Genomic DNA, 14,972 nt, shown 5'->3' with positions numbered 1-14,972 from the left:
GAGGAAAGGTTGGGTAGCGATGCGAGATGCGGCGGGGATGACTCTCAGGAGTGAATCAGTAGAATCTAGATGGCTCAGAGTCAGGGAACAATGGCGGGAAGAACGTGTCGCAAAGAACACGTTCTTGTGGGCGGAGTTTCAACTTTCATTGACATGCGCATTACATAATCAGTACCTAATTGCAAGTCTAGTTTGCTCTGTCGCTCTCGTCGCTTTCGTTGTCTTCGTCCATCTCGATACCTTGGTCGCTTTCATTGTCTCCGTCACTCTCCTCCTCCTCCTCCTCCTCCTCCTCGTCCCTGTCATTGTCGTCCTCCTCGTCTCTGCCATTGTCGTCCTCCTCGTAAATCTCGTCGCCCTCATCACTCCCCGCATCGGTGACCTGCTCCTGTCTCTTGTCAAGCACCACTTTGACCGCCTTCATCTCCGGATGCGCGCTATTGCGCCTCTCTGCCGCCTCCAGGATCGCACGTTCTGTACCATCCTCGAATATCCCCACCAGTGTTATTATGTTGAGCAATCGTAATCGGCCCGTGTTTATGGCTGAGCTTTCGCACTCAAGCCATTGCGCGAAGAGCGTGAAGTGCCACGGCGCATATATTTTGAGTTGGCGAACGTGTGCGGGAACACAGTGGTCGAGAAACGCAGCTTCTGCCTCTGGGTCTTTCCCATAGCCATCGATGTCCAGATACGTCAGACGCGGGCAGCACGCGATGATATCCTCAACTCGCCCGGGGTACTTAATGACGTGGAGAACATGCACTAGGTGTGTCCATGTCAACATGGGCTAAGGTTGATTATAGCAAGCAACTGGAAGCACATACATCGTGATCCTACCGCTGTCATCGCGTGCACAACGGTTTCGTGAGGTACTCCCTTGATTTCACGGAGTGTCAGCTCTCGCAGACTGCCCCGCGAGCACATCACCAGTCGCGCGAATGGATGCTACAATATGGATACTCAATATGAATCGCGGCATATACATGGCGAATCTGGGCTCACGAAATCGAGGGGCCACTTTTCCCCAATCTTATCCTTGTTGGTATGTTCTAGATTCTGGCTCGTCTCCCCCCTTTCGCATCTTAATATCTTCGCCACGTCTTCGGTAAGCGGCACCCCTTCTTGTTCGAAGTTGATCCTGGCGAGCCCCAGGTACTTCAGTCGACTAGGCAGCCACGGAGTACTCGGCGGCTCTTTCATCAGAAGCTGGGGCCGGTACCACACGTACTCCCAGACACGTCCCAAAGCTCGTTGATCCTCACGCGTGGGATCCATCCCGACACCGACATCTTCGGTGAAAATCCACGGATTCATGGCAATGTCAAGGTCCATCAGGAGGAGGTGCTTGAGGCGAGTCATGTTTGCTATCGCACGGGGTAACGGCAAGCGATCGGTGTTGACAGATAAGTCACCGCCGGTGTAGTAGAAGCTCTCAAGGTTGTGCCACTTCCGCAAGATGCGAGCATTCTGCGAGATATACGTCGGTGTCTTGTGAGACAATAAAGGAACGAGAAAGGAGTTACAGACCTTGTCAAGAATATGCTGGCAATATAGCCGCTCGAAGTCCGCGATAATCAAATGCCGTAAAAGTGGCATCATCTGGAGCAAGAAACGGATGTCGAGGTAATCGAACACGTTTTTTGGCTTTACCGCGAGAGTCCGCACACCACGCCGCAGAAATTCTCTCTCAGCGGAAATCGGAATCACGTCCACGATTGGAACAGCGTTCTCGATCTTATACTGTACGTCGGGAGGATAATGTTAGTTAAACATCATATCAGAAGAAGTGTCCAATAGATTGAAAGCTTACCAGCTCTCTGGTCACTTCGTCCGCATCCTCTGGCATGGGTTTAAACACTAGGCCACAGGAGCCGTTGAGCACTTCATAGATGCCCTCCTAAACGCACTAATTCAGCAATGCGGCTGATAGCGAGCCGAAACCACACTGACCACCTGTCTCTCGGTCTTCACCACCAAATATCGAAAAACCTTCGGTTGAAATATAAACCTGAAGCGCTTGCACGTCTCGCTGAGACAGCGTAGAGCCTTAAGCTCAGCAGGAGTCGGTGGTATAGAGGCATCCGAGGGCACAAAGTAAGCACATAACTCCTCGAGAATGTCGAAGGGCAGCGATCCTAGGTGCGGGGAAGGCCAAGGTTGAGAGAATGGCGAAGAGTACGCGAATACGTCCTGCTTGGGCGTTGCTCCCAAGCGATAACCGATCCATGATTCGGAAGAAGACATTTAGGTTGCAGGTGCTAGGACGATGTAGAGCAATGTGCAGTGGTGGAGGAAGCAAGATACAGTGAGTGGCACATCACCGTCGTAAGGCGTTCTGCTCATATACATCTCGCGGAACAATGACGAAGAAAAACGTGGCCCGTCAACAAAGAACACACACGGTGGTGGCCGAGTGCAAGTTCTCGAAGACGGTCCACCGTAACGCGTCCTTTGACGCGACGGTGGCGTGTGAATAGCTAGCTACTACCTAACTTACCATTTACGCATGTATAAAAATTGTTTGGAGGTACGTACGGACAGAGATATCAGCCACAGGTAGTCTTACGGGAAACGTTAAATCCACCCCTCCGAAATACGGTCACTTTTGTATCTTCAACCAACGTCTTTGCTCATGAGATGTAGCTCCCACACGGCATCTCCAACGTCAGGATTGGTGCACGCCTTGCACCAGCAGAGTTCTCGGGACTCCCAGCGGCGTTTTCCATAGCATATTGAGTCCGTAGACGTTCCATTTTGCATTGGCATCCAGATCAGTCAAATCGATCATTTCAAGCGAGCTGAGTTTCCCGGTATTCAGACTCGAGCTCGGGTCGCCGAAAAGTTTGTTGATCAAGTACAATCCGAAGTCGTGGTATACTTTCAACGTGCGAAGATTGTTGAGACGTAGAGCATCACAGATCAAGGCCCCTTCGGCGCCGCGGCCATCAATTCCCAGATGTATGAGGCGCGGGCACAAAGCAATGACGCCTCGGTAGCTGTGAGGGTATTCTCTGATGATGAGATTCGTGACTGGTGGATATTCGGATTGCGGCCCCACAGACTTCATAGCATGAAGAACAACGTCGTGCGGGACAGTTGTAATATTGACGAGGGACCAACTCTCGCAACGTTTTGTGGGAGCACGTCACCAATCTCGCAAAAGGGTGCTAGCCATGCACGTATATTAGCACATCGAGCACTAGGAGTTCCAAGCCCACGCTCACGAAATTCAACGGCCACTGGCCCTCCTCTACGTTTCCGGAAGTAGTCGCCATCCCATTCTCGTGCTTGATCACACCGCACAAGTCGTTGTTCATTGGCATGGCCGGAGCCGGGAATCGGACGTTATCCGATTCCAGCGTCTCCAGCCCGACCGGCAGTCCAGGAGCCATTTGCAAAGGTTCGATGGCCTCAGGTGGGCCGCTGAGGTCCTCGACGAGGATCCACGGGTTCACGCCGACTATGCTGATATTTCCCAGCCTGAGAAACTTCAGCGTCGTATTTTCCGCAGGCGGGAGCGGCCAACATTCGCCCTGTCCGGACAACGCGCTGTTAGCCTCGCAACAGAAGCGCTCAAGATTCGGCCATCGCTTGAAGACGTCGACATCCTTTTTCACCACAGAAACGGGTAAGCAGAGCGCCCGACGCGTATACGAACGGGCAGTTTTTACTGACGTGATCCAGAAAGCCGCGTGAGAGACGTCCGGGAGAGTCGTTAACCTCGAGATGCCGCAAGCGGGGCATCAACTGCCACAGGAAGTGGAACACCATCAACCGCTCGTCGTTCTCCGCCCCACCACCCACCCTGTACCGCGGCTCGATGACGAGCTTTTTGACGCTGTCGCGGAGAAACTGTCGCTCCGCCGACACGGGTACAAGAGGGTGGCGGCGCGCTATAGCTGCGAGAGAGAGCTGGACAGGCGACGAGCAAAGTACACGAAGCGGATCCAAATCGACTAACGGCGGTGCCAGAGCTGCCGGAATCCATCCCGATCGTGCCAAAGTCCATCTCGTGGGTGCCGTTCAGAACCGCGTACAATCTCTCCTTTCTCGGCGAAAAAAAAACCCCTCCGAGGTCAACGACGCTGGCTCGCGCGCCTCAAGCCCCGCGAAAGAGACTCGCTGCCTGCGCCTGCGTTTCGACGGCCAATCGCCGGAACGCCTTCGGTTGGAAGACGGACCGGAAGCGCTGAGCGCGCGGACCGCGAGCAGACCACGCCGCGTCGGCGACGCGAGCTCCTCCAGGATGGCCAGCGACATCGCGCCGAGGCAAGGACCGGTCGCGAGCGGAACGAGTGATGACGGGCCGGCGAACGCGTCGCCGCGGGCATGTTTTCCGAGACTGGTGAATCGCATGCCGTGGCCGTGCTCCATGCGAGAAGATGTACCAAGCAGGGACGCTGTGTCGATGCTGTAAAAGGAGGCGAAGGTGAAGTGTGGTGGGAAGAGCGGTATTGCAGCAGCGAACACTTTCTTATACAGTTCAAGTTACAACCAGCATGGTGTGACCTGCACGCGCACCCGCAGGAAGATCTCCGAGCATGTTCTCCTTCGCGATGGGCAGTGCCATGGTGGGACACGACACCTTCTTTGGTCTCGTCAAAGTCGAGGGACTGAGGGCAGCATAAGCGCGTGCGGATGGTGGCTCAGAAAACGTCTATAATGAGTCACGCAATCGAACAAAAGATCGAGTACGATGCCACAGCATGCACGGGAGAGCACAGTGACCCTCCCGAGACAGGCTGGTCCGCGTCAAAGTTCGTCTAGATGCCTTGTTGACTCTGACGGTCCACCCAGGCCACCAAGCCACTCGCGGAGGATGCCGTTAACGTCATCCGGTCGCTCGAGGTGCGGCCAATGCGAGCTCTCCACCGTCTTACCAATTCAAAAAAAGAAACGTTTCTTTAGATTGGAAGAACAAACGAGGAAAGACCGAACCGAGGGACCTCACCTTCTGCGTCAAGCTCGGTATCCACTTCGCGACTCCGAGGCGCTCCGAGAACAGGACCCAGTCCGCGACGCGGTCCCTAGAATCGACAGGTACGAAGGTTATTGTTGGATCTTCCTGGACGGCGCATCAACTGACTTGGTCGGTAAAATGGCAAGCACGGGCTGCGGGATCGTAAAGTTCCCCTGCTCGTGCGCGCCCTGCCAGGTCGCGTATCGGTTCGCGTCTTGATAAAATTGTACGGCTGTCACATCCGGATGAGCGACGACGATGGTACTGGGGCACAGGACGCGCATTACTGTTTTTAAAGCCCTGGATGCTGTACTGCTCGACGAGGTAATCTTCTTCATCCGGTGTCATATACGGAATCGGCGGTATCTGAACGGGATCGTGGCAGGGGTCAATCGCTTCTAATTTTTTTTTCGTTCGCTACCAGAAAGATGACGTTACCTCGTTTAGGTTCGCGTACGCGCCGAGAAAGTCGGTCCTGCTGGTCAAGAACGCGTCCGCGCTCGGGCTGTCGATGGTCCGGTGGGTGCTGCGGAGCGTACGACGGACGTCGGCGTCGAGTTCGGCCACCGCCGCGGCCGTGTCGCCGGCGAAGTAAAGCTGGTAGTTAAGCGTGGGGATGGAGTGTGCGAGCGTGGAGGTGGGGATGAAGGGCCCGGTAGCGGGCAGGTACTGTAAGAACAAATGTCGTCGGTGACGGTTGGTCAGCGGAGGATTCTGGACGTACGGGGACCGCGATGCCGACGACGCCTTCGATGATGTCGGGCCGCCGCCGGGCGGCTTCGTAGCAGACAGCCGAGCCCCAGTCGTGTCTGCGAAGAGGGAGCCAGATGCCTCAGGGAAACGTTCACACCACGGGTCCAGAAGAACGATGTACCCGACGCAGATCGCTTTGTCGACGTTCGCATGCTCAAGCACGCACGCGAGGTCGCCGACGAGGTCGACCATATTTCCGGACGACTTCACGTCATCGGGGTGCGTTGACGAGCCGAAGCCGCGCTGGTCCACGGCCAGCACCCGGTATTCTTCCTGGGCCGCGAGAGAGCATGTGAGCATCGCGCCTCTCTGCCTTCACTTGCAATGCACACCTGGAAGGCTTCAATCTGGTACGACCAGGTGCTCCACAGACCTGGCCATCCGTGCACCATCAGCAACGTCCGCTTTGCTTTCGGGTTGAGGTCGACGTAGTCTGCGTTCGCGATCAGAGACTCAGAGGACTGGTACCCATGGACCCCCCTGAAATCGAGCACGTACGAATGTCGATCTCCACGTCCCTGCCCTCCGCCCGATTGACGCTCGGACACTTCGCTACCTCTTTTGCATGTCCGCGCGGGTCGAACCGGGCCTCGCCCAGGCATGCTAGACCCAACATTAACAGCGCCAGCACCGACGAGATCTTCAAGCCACGAAAAGTCAACATGGCCGTGGGGTGCGTGAGGATATGCAGGTGGAGTACGCACTTCGCGGGCCTGCCATTCTTATTTTATGCGCCGGGTATACGCTGTCCCTCCCCCAGCTGTCCGGAGATGGAGATGGCCCAGTCCAACAACGTCGTGTCGGAGGCGAGACACAGCCGCAACATCTAACTCCGAGTGATCCGTCGCGTTCGTGCTCCGGCCTTTTGCTGGTCCGGGGTCAGCGACGGTCTGATAGGAAGCTTTCTTCGCGGTCCTTTGATACTGCGATAGCGGGAACGGCTCGCTTGAGACAGGAGAGAGAGAGGGATTTACGCATATTAACCTATCAGAAGCCCTATTGGCGATATACGGTATCGAACGTGAGCGCATGAGTGCGGTAGCTATGGAGTACATTGATGGTAGACGTGTTCAGCAGCCTTGACGAAGTAACGAACGGAGGAAAAAAAACACGGAGGTCATCGTAAAGCGGGATGGTGCGTCCGGAGAGGGCGACTTGCCGCGGGTCGGTCAGTCGACGTCGTTCATACCGCCGAAATCGCTGCGGGTGATCGGGATCAACGGTGGCGGGTCGTCCTCGCCGTCGGGGCCGGCGGAAGAGGGTCCAAACGCGGGAGGAGCGGACGACGTCGTTTTCCGCTTCTTCTCGGCGCGGATCTGTGCCCTCTTCCGCTGCGTCTTCACGAAGACCGCGAGCCCGTCGAGCGCATCGCAGATGTAGTGCTTGCTCGGCCGGTCCGCCAACCTGTTACGGGAATCGGCATAAGCGTTACAACTCGGCCACAACGAACCCGTGTTCGACTCACCTCCCGATCATCTCGTCCACGATATCCTGCCCCCGCAAGAACGGCATCGTCTCGATCAGCTCCTTATAAATCTTCATCAGCACCGCCGGCCCCCCGCCCAACCCAAGTGCCATCCCCGTATCCACCCACCCCTCGAATCTCTCCTTCAACCTCGGCCTAAACTCCTCCCTCAGATCCTCCAGATCCGGATCGTCCCTGTCCACGTCCAAATACCCCATCGGATCCTGCTCGCTCATCTCGTCCGCGAGCGCCGCGCCGAGCGGGAACCCCATCATCATCGCCGCGAGCGCCATCGGGTTCGTCGGCGCGCCGGGCGTGACCACGGCGTCGACGTACGCCGTCACCCGCTCCGCGCGCGCCGCGCTCCCCGCGCGCAGACGCAGGATCTGCTGCACCTCGTCCGCCGCCGCCGCGTCGCCGAGGTGGCAGAACGCGCCCCGCAGCGCGCCCCGTATCGCCTGCGCCGCGTCGCGCAGCTCCCTCTCGAGCAGCGCCAGCGCCCGCGCGGAGTGCGCCGGGGAGAGCGCCATCGCGAGCGCGGCCGCCTGCAGCGACCGCGCGTCGCGCGGGCGGAGCAGCGCCGCGTTGGCGTCGAGGTGCGCGGCGATGTCGACCGGCCGGTCTTGCAGGGCGTAGATGTCGAGCGCGGCCGCGGCGGCTTCGGAGGAGGTCGATTGGAGCGGGCGTAGGATGGCGAGCAGCTGGCCCTCGGCGTGCTTGTAGTACTCGGCGATGCCGGTGAGGCACTTGAAGAGCCGCGCGGAGGGCACGGTGGAGAAGACTTTGGTGAGGTGCGTCCGGACGAGCGTGCGGAGGGGTACTATTTGCGCGTTGATATGTCGCGGCCAGTGGTCGGCGTGATACGGGCAGCCGCACGGGCCCTCTTCGTCTTCGTCTTCAGAGTCGAACTCCGAGTCGCTGCCGAAGTCCTGGCAATCAAAGCCGTATTCGTCGTCTTCCTCGTCCTCATCCTCTTCGTCGCCGTCAAACACTGCAATCGGCGAGTTTCAGCAGACAAATGAGGTGGACTATGAGGTAGGCTCACTTCGCTTGCCGCCGTAGAGCACCTTCTCAACGGCGGGCCAGCCGAGAATCAGCTCGATGTCGGCGAGCATCTCCGGGATGGCTTTGGCGACGCGAGGCTTGTTGAGGGCAAGCATTGTGAGGAACATATCCCGCCAGATCCATAGGAGGACGTTCTCGATCTGGTGCGCGCCGTTAAGCTCGAACGCGCGCACGAGCCTCCCTTTTCGCGTCTTGATCGTTATCGGGACGAACATGTTCGTGAACGAGCATTTACACCTGCGTCGTCTCGTTCAGTAAGCATACACTCGGAATAGAAACGGAGACGCGGCCCACGCACCCCCCGCGCGAGTTCGCGATGTGATCGAGCACGTCCGCGGCGAACAACAAACACCCGTGCGCCTGCGCAAAGTTCGTCTTGTGCTCGTACGCGACGCTCCAGACCTTGTTCAGCCACTCGACGAGGCTATTCACGACCTCGGACAGGATCTCCTCCTTGTTCGACCGGTCGCGGACGAAGGACCGCTTCGCGTCGCGCTCGAGCTCGTCCAGGAGATCGTTTACTTCGTTCTTCTTCGCGCGGATATCGAGCGTCGGCACCTTCGTCGCGCGTGCTTGCGCGCGACGCGCACCGGTGAGAACCTTGCGCGCCCGCTCGCGGGGGACATGGTTGAGGAGCGGGAGGAGGTGCTGCTCGACCAGCGCCTGCTGCGCGCTCGGGGGAAGCGAATCGTAGATCTGTTGGAATCTGGGGGCGGCGTTCATTTCGTGTTCGTCGTACGGGGCGACGAGGAGGATACGGTTTACTCACTTTGCGCTGCGCGATTGCTCGCTCGCCATCGCGGACAGGGAGCTCACTGGCGGTGGGAACGGAGACAAAGGTCCGTGGGAAACTGGTCTCGGCTGTCTGCGCGGCATCGCGTAATTTTGGACCGTGCCAGTGATCAGGACTCTCTGTTGTATTCCGCGTTCTGGCTCTCGAGGACGATCTTCACTCAGTCAATTTAATTTTCAACGCATGTTCCCAGTTGCTGAGCGACGAAATGTGATCCTCTGTTGGGAAGTATCCATACATCTACCGCGACGTCCGACCGTACCACGTCTTGTGGCCATCGACGGCTTCGACAAATGATGACGAGAAGTTCGTATCTCCCCTTTATGATCTCCGAGTGCTAAAGCTGCACCACTCTTCAGATACTTGTCAAACATTGTCGGCTCGTTGTTCAGTGATGAATGGTCAGACCTCAACCTAGCACAACTCGCATCACTCTCGACGATGATTGACCGCTTTGGATGCCAATAAAAATACCTCCGCGGAGGATACAGCTCCTCATGACTGACGCTGGATTGAACGAGCGTGACCCCCATGTCCCGTTTCTCAAATTGGAGATGGCGCATGCTTTCTGGATCAGCAGGGGACTCCTCAGAGATTACATCCGCATGGAGTGGACCAGCGCTTCATGTATGTCTACACTGTTTGACTAGAGAGCTTTCAATCTCGATATATATTGAGATTTTGATATCCTGTGGCCAAAACGCGCGCCAAATCGAGCGATTTGGATACGAAACCTCGATATATATCGGTTTTGAAAGCTGTCTACTGCGACCCCATGGCAATCCTGAAGAATAAACGTCATTTGATCACCATCATGAGACACTACGCCGCCTTCGTTCTCGCTCCTGATCGAAGGGTTGGCCAAATTGGCATCTTTTGTCGGTTCAATACGGTCTGGGTCGCTCAATAGAGAGCTTTCAATTTCGATATCGAGATTTTGATATCCTGTGGCCAAAACGCGCGCCAAATCGAGCGATTTGAATACGAAATCTCGATATATATCGATTTTGAAAGCTGTCTAATGAAGGCCGACGGGCGATGCCCGTGTTTCCACAACAGTAAAGCGAGTGACTCAGCGGCGACCGATGACTCCTTCTGCTGGCGGCTAGGTATGCGTGCTGGAGAATCCATTGAGCAGGCCTGCTTGACACGCACAGGTTACGGCGGAGATGAGGCGGCCTCGATCATGGCGAAGACTGCCCCCGCATACCACTCATGCCATGGGCGTCGATTGAAGAAGGGCTTCTTTGTTATGTTTTCTCTCTCGTGGTCCGCCTTCTACTTTTGCAATCTAACTCGTCGTTCTGTGGCGCCGCTTCGAGATTTCCCGACAGATCCCGAGCAAACACCCATTTACCATGTTGGACCAGCTCGCTTGATATCACCTCCCCGTTTGTATACCTATCCACCAATCGTCACCATCCAACAATGATGCGGATTGTATGCGAGCCCAGATATGTCGTCCGTTGACATAATTCGAAAAGTTTCATTGATTCAGTGTCGAAACACGGAGGTCCTCTTCGCTCTCGATGTTAAATACCCGGGGAGGAGACCGCACTTATAGTCGACTCCGTCGTTAACAATGGCTACCTCTGATGTGCACATCATCCCGCTCGGACGCTTTGATACTGCTAACCCAACCAACGGTGTCATCACAGTCATCGGTTGGCTGGTCGACACTCCTCTTGACGAAAACAAACTAGAGCGCGCGTGGTACAAGCTGAACGCCGCGTGGCCTATACTGTCCGCGCGATTAAAGACCAATCGACGTGTATGTCATGTTGCACAACTTCTCTCGCATACCGAATGTGAGCATGACGATGATGTAGACAGGTCAATGGGAATTTCACGTACCCTCGCCATCCATCGCGGGCTCTTCAGCATGTGCCTTCACCACGTCCGTCGTACCCGGGTCGCTCGCATCCCACTACAACTACCCTAAACCGTCGGAGACCATCTCTTGCGTGTCGACAGAAATGCCGCACGAGTATTACTCCCATCCTTCGAGGTGCTCCGCGAAAGCGCTGTTGAACAAGGACGTCCCCGTCGCGGCTCTTCACGTCACCCGCTTCGATGACGCCAGCATCGTCGGTATCTCGATATCGCATGCGCTAGCAGACGGAGCAGGCACCAAGGAGGTCATGTCCGCGCTACTTCGGATTCTTCGTGGCGAGGAGGTGGAACCGTTGATCACACAGGACGCGTTTGCGACGTACAAGTCGGATAGCAACGTCCCTGCGCCCGAAGGGCTCAGGATATTCAGCATGTTCCATATGATCGTCGCTCTGTTCTTCGTATTTTGGGACTGGATTCGGAGTCCGAGGACAAGATTCCGTCTGTTGTATATACCCGCGAAGGAGCTGGCGCACATCAAGAAGCGTGCTATGGAGGAGATCTCATCCGAGCGCGGCGACCAGGATGAGAAGGGCAGTCCATGGATCAGTACGAGCGATGCGGTGTTTGCGTTCCTGCTAAAGGTTCTCAGCCTTTTCCGTGTTAAGCGTGATGTACCACTAACCCGACATCTTTCAGTGCGTATTCGCTTCCGAGAAACGGTCCAGGTCTCTGAGCATCGCGTATATGGCCAACATCCGTAAACACCTCCCGTCCGTCATCCCATCCACATACATCCGCAACGCCACCATGGTCATCCCCGTCTCGCTTCCCTCCGCGTCGTCCATACCGTCCACTTCCATGGGTTCGATCGCCCTCGCGGTGCGCCACCGTCTGCAGTCGTACAGCCGGCCCGCCGCTGTCGACCAGTACGTCCAGTGGCGTCTCGCCCACCCGCACAAGATTCCGATGTTCATGGAACCCGCCGGGCTGTGGATGGCGATGACGAACTGGCGTGAGATGGGCTTCATGCACTTCGACTGGACGCCCGCCGCGGTCGATCCTAGGGTGGAAAAGGCGAAGTGCTTGTACTTGCACGCGTTCGGGTACACGGATTTCCAGCTGCGCAACTCATTCTTGATCGGGCCTGACGATCCGTCCGGGGGGTTGTGGGTGCTGGGCAGTTTATCCAAGGCGGTGTGGGAGGACAGGAATGGATTTGGGAAGTACTGGACGAGATGACGTAGAGAACATGGTATACGCATCCATTATATACTGCTGGTCTCACTTTTGAGAGAGACACAAAGGTGTGGCCCATCGGGTGACCGAATTCGAGCTCCGCTTAAAAGCCTTCGTTTCCCGCACATTTGAAATTGCTTCATCTACCGTAATAATGACTACTCATAACACTCGCTTTCAGGAGCCCGCGCATTTTCCTGCTCTCTGGCGAAGGTCTTTGCTCTACTCAAAGTAACGGCGGCTCTATACATTTTGTCCCATCGATCGCGCTCAGGAGAGCGGGTGCTATAACTCCGTAGGCGAAACAGGCGCACAGGAGATCCGCACAACACAGGTGCCAATGGATGCTCTCCACTCATGGATTTGTCGATCGCGATCTGTCTGACAGGAAATCTATGACCCCGGACGACGTTATCGGGGGTCAGTACCGCACGGGTTAAGGTGAACGGACACGATGGAATATAAGCCTATCTTCTGATGTTGTCAATCAGGTGTCGGTCATTTCACAACTGTCAGCCAGGGTCATATACGATTGTCGCGCACGGCATGGACACTGAACAACGCTAGTTCGATGGCGGCCTTGGTATGCAGATAATACCTTACTTTTAAAGGCGAGAGAAGCAGGAATGAGTTACTGAAGATATCATATGGACAGCTGCATATCACAAAGCGTATGGGTCGTGATCCGATCGAAAGGCTGTATACTCGTAGCCGGCCATCAATCTTCGATGTCGGGACGAAACGCCTCAATATTTGCGCATGTACCAGTTTCCATATCCTCCGAGTGCGCGGTTTATTTTTGGTGTCGATGAGTTATTTCGGGCCTGTGGCTTCAGGACCGATATCACCGCTCTGCGTCCTCACGCATACCGGGGTTACGGTCAGGCCGGCGCACTGTCCACGCTGACCATTGTCACAATATCAACTCTTAGATGCGAAAGGATTCTTCAGAATCGTTTAGTGGTGGACTCGGCCCGCAACTTGGCGGCAGCAGATGTAGATGGTCTGTCTGACGCTCCATGGATTCCTTCTGGTATCTTTGTGAGTTTTCAGCTCACTATGATAACTGTCGCACAACGCCCGAAAGACCCGTCCTACTCTATCTTAGACCCACTCAATATGCGCGACGTTTTGACCTTATCCGACGAACACGCGCAATCGGTGACATTTTGATCTATTTCTTGCGGAACTTTCAACTAAGCTCGCTGTTCGCGGACTCCATGCAACAGCTCCGGCGGTGCATCCGCACCGACGCCTCAGGTGTCTCGCAGTGTGGGTTTTGCCCGCTGGGTATGCCGCATCGCTAAAAATCGCGGCGTGCAAGGCGCTGGAGCCTCACCCACTCTGCGAAGCTTGGCCACCTGCTGCTATGATCGCCCCTGTAGCCCAGATTATTCCTCTCGGGCGCTTCGATGCAACCAATCCGACTAACAACATTATCACCAATACTGGATGGCTCATCGACACCGTCCTCGACGAAGGCAAACTGGAACGGGCGTGGTCGCGGTTGAATGCCGTCTGGCCCATATTGTCCGCGAGGCTCAAGACCAACAATCTTGTGAGTACTTGACCAACTCTTGCCGATATCCCTATTGACTGGTATCCTAGACAGGAGAACTGGAATTTCACGTACCCGAGCAGTCCGCGCTCAACTCGGCGTACGGATTCACAACGTGCGTCTTACGCGGGCCTTTAACCTCTCACTGCAACTACCCGAGGCCTACGGAAGTCATCTCGTGCATGCCCATCGACTTACCCGAGCACCACTACACCCATCCCTCCCGCTGTTCCCACAAGGCCCTGCTGAACAAGGACGTCCCAGTGGCTGCAATTCATGTTACCCGCTTCGATGACGCGACCGCCATTGGACTATCCATCTCGCACGCCCTGGTCGACGGTGGCGGCAGGAAGAAGGTCATGTCCGCATTCCTCAGCATACTTCGGGGCGAGGAGGTAGCCCCGTTGGCCACGCACGACGCGTTCATCACGTACTAAGCCCACGAAAGTGTCTCGCCTCCCGCTGGCTTCAGGGTATTCGGCTTCTTTCATTGGGTGGTTTTCATTCTTGCCACCGTGTGGGAATGGCTCCGCTGCCCTAGAGGCGGCTATCGCGTCATCTACATCCCGGCCAAGGAAACTGCACGACTAAAAGATCAAGCGATGGCAGATATCGCTTCCGAGTGTCCTGGAGAGGAGAAAGCCTGGGTCAGCACGAGCGATGCGGTCGTTGCCTTCATCCTCAAGGTGCAGCATTTACAGTTCATTTCAGCATATTCATGGTATTGACGCACCGCTGTTCGTCAGTGCATGTTCGCGTCCGAGAGGAGACATAAACCGCTGGGCATCGCTTACATGGCCAATGTCCGCAAATACTTGCCCTCCGTTATTCCACCCACCTATATCCGCAATGCCAACATGGTCGTGCCGATGTCGATTGCCGACGCCTCGTCGATATCCTCCGCGTCGCTCGGCTCCCTCGCGCTCGTCGTCCGACGCACGCTCCAGTCGCGGATACAGCCTGCCGCCGTGGACCAGTACGTCCAGTGGCGCCTCGCGCGCCCCAATGACATGCCGATGTTCACCGAGCCCAATGGCCTGTGGGCGGCGTTCACAAATTGGCGCGAGATGGGCTACCTCCACTTCGATTGGTCGCCGGCGGCGCTCAACCCCGGCACACGGAAGGCCAAGTGCTTGTATCTGCACTCGTTCGGGCACACCAGGGTGAAGCTCCGGAACTCTTTCATCGTTGGTCCCGACGATCCGTCTGGTGGGATATGGGTCCTGGGTACGTTGTCGGAAGCCCAATGGGAAGACCAGAATGGATTCGGTAAATACGCGCGCTGAAGCCTGAATCCGAATCGTCG

The 14,972-nt window shown here is 56.3% G+C and overlaps 5 protein-coding genes across 5 annotated transcripts; 2 read left to right on the top strand and 3 right to left on the bottom strand.

Annotated features, from left to right (window-relative positions):
- Positions 1-187: 187 nt before the first annotated feature.
- Positions 188-2,244, bottom strand: PUNSTDRAFT_138686 (uncharacterized protein; the record flags this gene model as incomplete). Its single annotated transcript, XM_007388372.1, has 6 exons — positions 188-762; positions 825-945; positions 1,003-1,467; positions 1,528-1,740; positions 1,811-1,897; positions 1,951-2,244. The coding sequence occupies 6 exons, from the start codon at positions 2,242-2,244 to the stop codon at positions 188-190; spliced, it is 1,755 nt and encodes a 584-aa protein (XP_007388434.1).
- Positions 2,245-4,752: 2,508 nt separating this feature from the next.
- On the bottom strand, positions 4,753-6,329 carry PUNSTDRAFT_116520 (alpha/beta-hydrolase; the record flags this gene model as incomplete). The annotated part of the gene is made up of 9 exons (XM_007388371.1): positions 4,753-4,875; positions 4,952-5,027; positions 5,087-5,192; positions 5,248-5,326; positions 5,399-5,629; positions 5,685-5,769; positions 5,835-5,986; positions 6,046-6,146; positions 6,212-6,329. The coding sequence occupies 9 exons, from the start codon at positions 6,327-6,329 to the stop codon at positions 4,753-4,755; spliced, it is 1,071 nt and encodes a 356-aa protein (XP_007388433.1).
- A 345-nt stretch (positions 6,330-6,674) lies between these two features.
- PUNSTDRAFT_93003 (uncharacterized protein) lies at positions 6,675-9,055 on the bottom strand. Its single transcript, XM_007388370.1, has 5 exons — positions 9,013-9,055; positions 8,542-8,949; positions 8,224-8,480; positions 7,179-8,169; positions 6,675-7,117 (listed from the first exon to the last, which is right to left on the bottom strand). The coding sequence occupies exons 1-5, from the start codon at positions 9,039-9,041 to the stop codon at positions 6,883-6,885; spliced, it is 1,920 nt and encodes a 639-aa protein (XP_007388432.1). The 5' UTR covers positions 9,042-9,055; the 3' UTR covers positions 6,675-6,882.
- Positions 9,056-10,618: 1,563 nt separating this feature from the next.
- Positions 10,619-12,111, top strand: PUNSTDRAFT_47556 (uncharacterized protein; the record flags this gene model as incomplete). Its single annotated transcript, XM_007388369.1, has 3 exons — positions 10,619-10,807; positions 10,866-11,513; positions 11,569-12,111. The coding sequence occupies 3 exons, from the start codon at positions 10,619-10,621 to the stop codon at positions 12,109-12,111; spliced, it is 1,380 nt and encodes a 459-aa protein (XP_007388431.1).
- Positions 12,112-12,364: 253 nt separating this feature from the next.
- PUNSTDRAFT_128376 (uncharacterized protein) lies at positions 12,365-14,952 on the top strand (the record flags this gene model as incomplete). The annotated part of the gene is made up of 10 exons (XM_007388368.1): positions 12,365-12,528; positions 12,629-12,691; positions 12,764-12,892; positions 13,041-13,149; positions 13,217-13,269; positions 13,338-13,666; positions 13,717-13,781; positions 13,827-14,096; positions 14,139-14,352; positions 14,413-14,952. Exons 4-10 carry the CDS (start codon positions 13,109-13,111, stop codon positions 14,950-14,952), a joined length of 1,512 nt encoding a protein of 503 aa, XP_007388430.1. The 5' UTR covers positions 12,365-12,528; positions 12,629-12,691; positions 12,764-12,892; positions 13,041-13,108.
- Positions 14,953-14,972: the final 20 nt, after the last annotated feature.

This window comes from Punctularia strigosozonata (assembly GCF_000264995.1).
Source record: "Punctularia strigosozonata HHB-11173 SS5 unplaced genomic scaffold PUNSTscaffold_18, whole genome shotgun sequence".
Lineage (NCBI taxonomy): Eukaryota > Fungi > Basidiomycota > Agaricomycetes > Corticiales > Punctulariaceae > Punctularia > Punctularia strigosozonata.
This window is presented reverse-complemented; position numbering and strand designations above follow the sequence as displayed.

Excerpts from the sequence above, each read along its gene's own strand:
- PUNSTDRAFT_93003 (XM_007388370.1), bottom strand. The coding sequence starts at position 9,041 with ATGGCGAGCGAGCAATCGCGCAGCGCAAA. Across the intron at positions 8,481-8,541 it reads ATCGCGAACTCGCGCGGGGG|GTGTAAATGCTCGTTCACGA; the intron begins GTGCGTGGGCCG and ends GAGACGACGCAG. Across the intron at positions 8,170-8,223 it reads GCTCTACGGCGGCAAGCGAA|TGTTTGACGGCGACGAAGAG; the intron begins GTGAGCCTACCT and ends CGCCGATTGCAG.